The 7834-nt window shown below is 39.6% G+C and overlaps 1 protein-coding gene across 1 annotated transcript; it reads left to right on the top strand.

Annotated features, from left to right (window-relative positions):
- The first annotated feature begins 238 nt into the window (after nucleotides 1-238).
- ankrd34ba (ankyrin repeat domain 34Ba) lies at nucleotides 239-7313 on the top strand. The gene is made up of 2 exons (XM_006797290.2): nucleotides 239-389; nucleotides 2432-7313. Exon 2 carries the CDS (start codon nucleotides 2480-2482, stop codon nucleotides 4076-4078), a length of 1599 nt encoding a protein of 532 aa, XP_006797353.1. The 5' UTR covers nucleotides 239-389; nucleotides 2432-2479; the 3' UTR covers nucleotides 4079-7313.
- The last annotated feature ends 521 nt before the right edge of the window (nucleotides 7314-7834 follow it).

Genomic DNA, 7834 nt, shown 5'->3' on the forward strand with positions numbered 1-7834 from the left:
AAAAAACGTCCTCTGTGGCTAATTTCACAATTAATAAGCCTTTACTGAATCAGACCCCCTTTGATGAAAGAACATGTTGTTGCTATAGTGCTTCACCTTGTGCGTTCATCTTTGTCAACCTTCCTTGTTTTCTCTCTCTCTGCAACTGCTGCTGCTGTAGCGATGGATTAACCATTTCTTAGACCTCCCTGAAATCAAGTCTGTATCACTCGCGCTCATAACACATTTTGTCTGAGAAGCAGACTCATTCTGGAAAACCTTGGTTGCTGCAGTTTCTTTCTCCTCTCAGTTATTGTGACACAATCCTTCCAGCATCACGCCAGTCGCAGCTCTGCAACAGGAGAGTGAATGTCTGCAGGAGAGGACTAATCTTGACTGACTGGAGGCTGGTGAGTCACACAGATACACAGTAGCGATTCCTCAACTTTGCAACTTAATTTTATTATTTTGCTTATCTTACAACCAGTTGATAACTCTGAATGGAATTTAATGCACAAAAGATGTTAATCTTTGAAGTAACAAAGATAGCATTGTAATTATATGGCTCTAGGATTCTCACCATGAACAACACACTTGCAGTAAACATATATCTACACACACAAACACACACACAGTGGTCTTCCACAGGATGAATGTTGAGCTAATACTGTTCAGGTGAGGTGGATTTTTTTGATATTCAACTGTTCAACTGTTAGAGATCTGCAGAGAGGAAGACAAAAGGTGTAATGTTTGCACTGCAGTTAGTAAGCATTTGAAGGGAAAATAAGGACAGCATAAGGGTAGAGTGAAGATTTTAAGCTACATTGTAGATTGTCATCCCAAATTGTTATCCCAAATCTGTTGTATGCTAGTTTCATGCTACCTTAGACATCCACATTTATAATGTGCACACTATAAATTATATATGTCAGTGTCACATCTGGGCTTGTGAGATACTTCTCGAATTCCTCTGCTAATACTGTAATAATGTGGCTGAAAAGGTTATGAAGACACAAATGCCAAAGGCCAGAACCCAAGAGATGCATGTATAGTTCAGTAACCAAGTGATTGACCTGGGCACCAGCAAAGAGGTTTTGACCAAATACGGAACAGGATAACTGAATGCATACCACCTACACCTCATCTGTCAAACATGGTGCAGGTGGTGTTTTTTTTCTGATGGGTAATAGCTGCCAGCAGACAGACTTTACTGCTGACAGCAGTTGCAAGATGAAAACATGTTGCCTGCTCATATTAAAGGTAATGCAATCAAGAAGTAAGGTTCATTATATTCATAAGTGGCACAACATCTGTGATTCCCACCCAGCACAGCTGATGTCTGTTTTCTCATGCAAAACCACAATAACTATATTCTGTAGTTCAAATCCAGAAAAACTAGACAAGAGCAGTAATGTTTTCCTGTGATATATATATATGTGTGTGTGTGTGTGTGTGTGTTTGTGTGTGTGTGCGTGTTTTCACTGTCATCACAGCTCTAATATGACTGGTAAAGCAGGTCCCACATAAACACCCACTGTTGCTACTTTACATACAAAAAGCAGAAAAATTACCAAAAAACAGTCTAGGAATGTTTTTCATTGTAGTGTTTTGGTTTCTGTGACTAACTGAAGAAAATGTTGTGTTACTGTCTGAGACGTTGTTAACTGCAGCCTTTTCTGGCCTGATAGAAAAAGGCAAGGACAAACAGCACAAAGGCGGGTAGAAAGAGGCTGGCTCTGCTTGTGCTGCAGACATAGAACTGCTGAAAATGAAGATGACAATATCATTATCAGTCATCTTCCTGGCTATTTCATCTTCCAGTCATCTTTTCCTGGCTATTTGTTTCACACTTTGGTAAAGAAACTGTAATATATGCAATTCATTTGAAATTATCACTTATAAACAGAGTAGATTAAATTAAAAGTTAATGAATTAAAAAGCAAATTGTAAAGTAAGACTAAAGATAACAAATACATTAGCACATACATATAATATTATAACATGCGACACCTGGCACTTTTTTTTTTTCAACTTTTCTAACAACAGCCAGAAGACTGGAATTTTAACCCACACCATGACACTTATCTAAGCTCTAACTGTGTCCTTTTGCACCTTGACGTAACTAAACAAGAATCATATTGGTATCGAATTAAGGAAGATTTCTAGAGTTGCATGTGTGGGTTGCTACTGTTTTTCGACAGGTTTCCTGCTGATATCGTCATCATGGCAAGTGCGGCAAGTGTTGTACTGATAAATACAGTGTACTGGATTTGTATTTAAAATCCAGAACATTTTAGTTCATCTAACACGGAAAATGTGTACTCTATATGTACTTGACTTGAGAATACGCCTGGCTATTACACAACTATGTTCTACTTATTTCTATTAAAATTGCTTGTGTGCAACTGCTCTTCTTCTACAGAACCTTAAATAGTTTTGTTATTTTCCACAGAAATCTGTCTTTCTACATCTTCAAAATCACCATCTGTGACCAAGAAGCATGGAGGCAGAAGGCTGTAATCCTGGTGTAACCATAGATTCAGGTAATCCACTACTAAAAGCAGTGTTTCTCCGTCGCCTGCGGCTCACACGACTGCTCCTGGAAGGGGGAGCCTACATCAATGAGAGTGACAGCCAAGGCCAGACCCCACTGATGGTGGCCTGCCGTACCCAGCATGTTGATGCCCAGAGTGCCAGTCGAGTCAAGCTGATCCAGTTTCTTCTAGAGAAGGGAGCAGACCCCAACATCCAGGACAAAGAAGGTCGATCTGCACTGATGCATGCCTGCCGGGAGCAGGCTGGCCCAGAGGTGGTTTCTCTGCTTTTGGCCAGTGGGGCAGACATCAGTCTGGAGGATCAGTCTGGGACATCAGCATTGGTTTACGCAGTCATGACTGGAGACCTAAAGGTGCTGAACTTGTTGCTTGATGCATGTAAAGACAAGGGAAAGGAGGTGATCATCATAACAACTGACAAATTCCCATGTGGTAAACTGCAAACCAAGCAGTACCTCAGCATGCCTCCCCTTCGTCCTCGTGACCAGGCAGAAAAAATGACATTACCAGCTCCTGCATCTCCATCTGAAATCCAGCTCATCACATCTCCCCAGTGCACCTCCTCTACCTTGTGCCCTCCAAAACCAGTCTTTTCTTTTAAAGAAGCACAGATCTGTGGCATAAGCTCCCATCCGTGCTCCCCGTCAAGATTTCGCGGGCTTTGCCAAGCACCTCTAAATGGACTGCAGCAGCCTCTACTGAGGCTGAATTCTGAACCCTGGCTGAAGATCCCAGCATCTCTGCTCACCCAGCAACCTCCTGAAGCTTCAGTCTCAGAAAAAGCCCAGAATTTAAGTCTGACTGATAACTTCTCATTCAGAGTTCCTAGACTGGATGAGGATAACAGCCCAAACTCTGACAGCTACAAATGGTGTGAAGCAAGTAATGAAAAGGCAAGAGTTGGAAAGAATGATAGTGCCAAACAAGTTGGACAAAAGATACCACTACCAGGTCTCATTTCATCTCACTCTGCCTCCCATCCTAATCTGCATTCTGAAAACCTTGGTACAGATTCAGTCCCCTCCTCGCTTTCCACTGGTAAAATTCTTGTAACACAACTGCAACCTTGCATGGCTTCATCAAGCCTTCATAATGTCATTCAAAGACGCAAGCTAGGCGCAGACATATACAACTCTGACCCACAAATAGCTGTAAACATTCAAAATGTCCCTGAAGAGCAGAAAGCTAGAGACCTGACAGATGGCAAGAGGCTGGCGCCTTTGCATTCCTCTAGCACAATGGGTTCCAGGGAGTTGGTGTCAGGAACGAGTCAGAGAATCCTTTCTGGATATGAGCGCAGAGGTTCTGGTGCCTTCTTGCTGGATCTTAACTCACAGGCCAGACCAAGATCTCTGCCACCTCTTACTAACACCCCCATCCTTAATGTTTGTAACTTCAGCAATGGAAGTCGTTTTTCTGAGAAAGAGTCTGGCCAAAAGCAATTTTTTCCCTCTGCTCCTCCTGGGCCCCGGAAAGAGCTTACTAGGCGGATGCTTCTAAGAAGACACTCAATGCAGACTGAACAGTTCAAGGCCACAGCTTGAAATCTAGCCAGGATGCAAGAAAAGTGCAAGCGTGTTCCGACGTGAATTCTGTTCTCCTGTGAGCCATGGTGTGTGCATATTAATTGAGGAAAACCAAAGAGTGTATGCAAAATTATTGGATCCTCAGACATTCATGGATTTAACAACATATAAACTATAGATTTTTCTGTGCTTTGGTGTGCTGTCTTGTCAAATAGCTTTAGTGTGCAGTTCTTAAATATAGATCTTCTCTCAAATTATATTTAGATATTTTGGTCACTTGGATGACAGAAAGTCCAGCTAAAAACCTGCTTCTTTGACTTTAATAAATTGTTCTGGTGGAAGAAAGTTAGTAGAAAGTATATCCAGGGGAGTTAAAGAAATGTTAGCTTTAATTTGCAGGCATGCCTCTGGTTACTTAACAATTTTAAGTTTAATATTCAGTCCTTTTTAGTTTAGCTTTTTCTTTCACCAACAGCTGAAAGAAAAAAATGCCGGACATTCCACTTTCTTAATTTAATTACTTGTTATCTTTGCAAATCATCTTTTTATTGCTGTAGGCTATTACACACCAGAACTTCTTTCCACAAGACATGGATAAGAGTATGTGAGTTCAAAATCGAATGAAATGCTTAACTACACTCAAGAGCTGAGTTAATGCAGCTTTAAAATCTTTATGTGCAGAAATGTGCTAACAAAACTTTCAGCTTTCATTGAAAAGGTGTAACAAAAATATTACATTAACAGTTTAGGAATTACACCAACTTTTATACACAGTACCATTTTCAGAGGTTCTAAAGTAATCAGACAAATAAATGTATTTTTAAATATCAGTATTGTTTTTTATTCAATTCATTTCAATTCAATTTTATTTATATAGCGCCAAATTACAACAATAGTCGCCTCAAGGCGCTTTATATATTGTAAAGTATCCCTACAATAATACATACAGAGTAAAACCCAACAATCATATGACCCCCTGTGAGCAAGCACTTGGCAATAGTGGGAAGGGAAAACTCTCTTTAACAGGAAGAAACCTCCAGCAGAACCAGGCTCAGGGAGGGGCAGCCATCTGCTACGACCGAAAGACAGGATAAAAGACATGCTGTGGAAGAGAGCCAGAGATTAATAACACGTATGATTCAATGCAGAGAGGTCTATTTAACACATAGCGAGTGAGAAAGGTGACTGAAGAGTAAATACTCAATGCATCATGGGAATCCCGAGCAGCCTGCACCAAAAGTGTAACTAAGGGAGGATTCAGGGTCACCTGATCCAGCCCTAACTATATGCTTTAGCAAAAAGGAAAATTTTAAGCCTAATCTTAAAAGTAGAGATAGTGTCTGTCTCCTGAATACAAACTGGAAGCTGTTTCCACAGAAGAGGGGCCTGAAAACTGAAGGTTCTGCCTCCCATTCTACTTTTAAATACTCTAGGAACAAGTAAGCCTGCAGTCGGAGAGCAAAGTGCTCTGAAAAGCATGCTCCTGTTCAGTTGAGTTGAAGTGACTGGCATGGCCACTGCAGAATATACCATTTCTTTATCATGAGGAATTCTTAGGTTGATTTTACTGTAATGCTTTGGGTTGCATTGTATTTGCACCGTAAAGTGCTGGCAAATGTGTTTTGCTGCATTTGGCTGAATCTAAGCAGAGTATAGTCAATGCAGTGTTGTGGCATGTGTATGTTAGCACATACCATAACATTGCCTTCACAATCTTTGGCAGATAATGTGGTATCCTTCAGACAGCACAGTGACACAGTTCTTCTCCATAGTTTTCTTTTCAGATCATTCTTGTAAAAAAAAAACAAAAAAAAAAACAAAAATATAAAACTTACATAAGTATTCACAGCCTTTGCTCAATATTTGTCAAATCACCTTTGGCAGCAATTACAGCCTCAAGCGTTTTTGACTATGATGGTGCAAGTTTGGCACTATTGCTTTTGGGCAGTTTTTCCTATTCTTCTTTACAGAACCTCTCAAGCCCCATCAGGTTAGGTAGAGATTTCTAGGCTCAAAGGATTCAGCCCCAAGCCACTCCTTTGTTATTTTGCCTGTGTGCTTAGGGTTGTTGTCCTTTTGGAAAATGGAAGTTCATCCCAGTCCCAGGCCGAGACCACTCTGGTGCATGCTTTGATCAGGTATGTCTCTGTACGTTGTTGTATCCATCTTCCCCTCAACCCTGCCTAGTATCCCAGTTCCTGGTGCTGAAAACCATCTCCACAGTATGAAGCTGCCACCACCATGCTTCACTATAGGGATGGAATTAGCCATTTAATCAGCAGTGTCTGGTTTCCTCCACACATGACGCTTGGCATTATGATCAAAGAGATGACTTTTGACAAACTCCAGGCAAACTGTCATGTGCCTTTGAGGAGTGATTGTCCTTCTGGAAGGTTCTCCTCTGTGTGTGCAGAGCTAGAGCTCTGTAGAGTCTGATTATCGGGCTCTTGGTCACCTCCCTGACTGAAGGCTTTTCTACTCCGATGCAGACTAGGAGGAGTCCAGGTGGTTCCAAATTTCTTGCAATTACAGATGATTGAGGCTACTGTGCTCATTAAGAGCCTCCATTTTTCTACACCCTTCTCCAGATCTGTGCCTTGATACAGACAATTCCTTGGACTTTATCAAAGGCTTTATCAAAGGCTGTAGATACATATGTACATGTTATATGTTTCTGTTTTTTATTCTTAAGAAATTTGCAAAAAAAAAATTCAAGCAATTGTTTTCATGTTGTAATAATAGGGTACTGTGTGTAGAATCTTGAAATAAAAATACATTTAATGCATTTTGGAATAAGGCTGTAACATGACAAACTGTGGACCAAGTGAAGCACTGTGAATACTTTCTAGATGTACTGTAATTTTAAATTTGGGCTGTTAAAGAAAACAACTATGTTAAATCTTGAGTAATTGAAGTCATTTTTAGACACAGTCCTTACATTCAGGGGCTCAATTGGAATTGAATGATTCCAGTACAGTACTATTGAATACTAAAAACAAGCACACTGAATTGAATGATTTAGTATGCTTTTTTTCTTTTTTTTAAATTTATTTTTAGAATAGCTCATGTCCAATTTGTACCTTGTTGTTAACCCTCTACATTTTCTCCCATAATGTCTTTTTGGGTAGAAGTAAGGTTATAATATGTTGACCTTCCTTTTCAGGGTGTTTAGAAACATTATTTTATACCATGGAAATGATCCTGTAGATCCTGCAGAATTTGCAAGAACAGTTGTTTTCTTCATTCTCTATGTTCTATGCTAATGATTGGCTATTTTTTGGTTTTAGGTTTAAGGATTGCCTGTTAGGTTTGCAGCAGTAGCTCATGTCGTGTGTTAAAAGAAATGGATTCAAAATGCAAACTGAACTCCAGAATAAACACTCTGGAATTCAACTGTGCAATTGATTAGAATAATGAAACAATACCCTGCAATTGTCCACCAATGGCTTTTAAAAAAGTGTTGCAGTTAATTTGTACTCTTGAAATTAGGGTATTGTGTATAAAATTGGCTGTAACAAACAGTTAATACAATCTCCTCGATTGTCCTCTTAAAGCTAAAATCTGGATTATTTCAGTTTATATTTGTTGTTAAGTACAGAATCAAAACTGTCACTGTTCAAATAATTCCAGATCTATGTACGAATTAAATCAGGTAATGATAGGATTATTGTTAGGTTTTGTATTGTTGATTGTTATTTATGCTTAGAAATATCTACTTATATATGCTTAGAGTTTTATAATTAGTTTTAGATTGGTAGAGGTGTATAATCGATT

This window comes from Neolamprologus brichardi, chromosome 7 (assembly GCF_056152115.1).
Source record: "Neolamprologus brichardi isolate AB-2024 chromosome 7, ASM5615211v1, whole genome shotgun sequence".
NCBI lineage: Eukaryota > Metazoa > Chordata > Actinopteri > Cichliformes > Cichlidae > Neolamprologus > Neolamprologus brichardi.

What these genes read in the sequence shown, in the direction of transcription:
- ankrd34ba (XM_006797290.2), top strand. Translation starts at nt 2,480, where the DNA reads ATGGAGGCAGAAGGCTGTAATCCTGGTGTAACCATAGATTCAGGTAAT.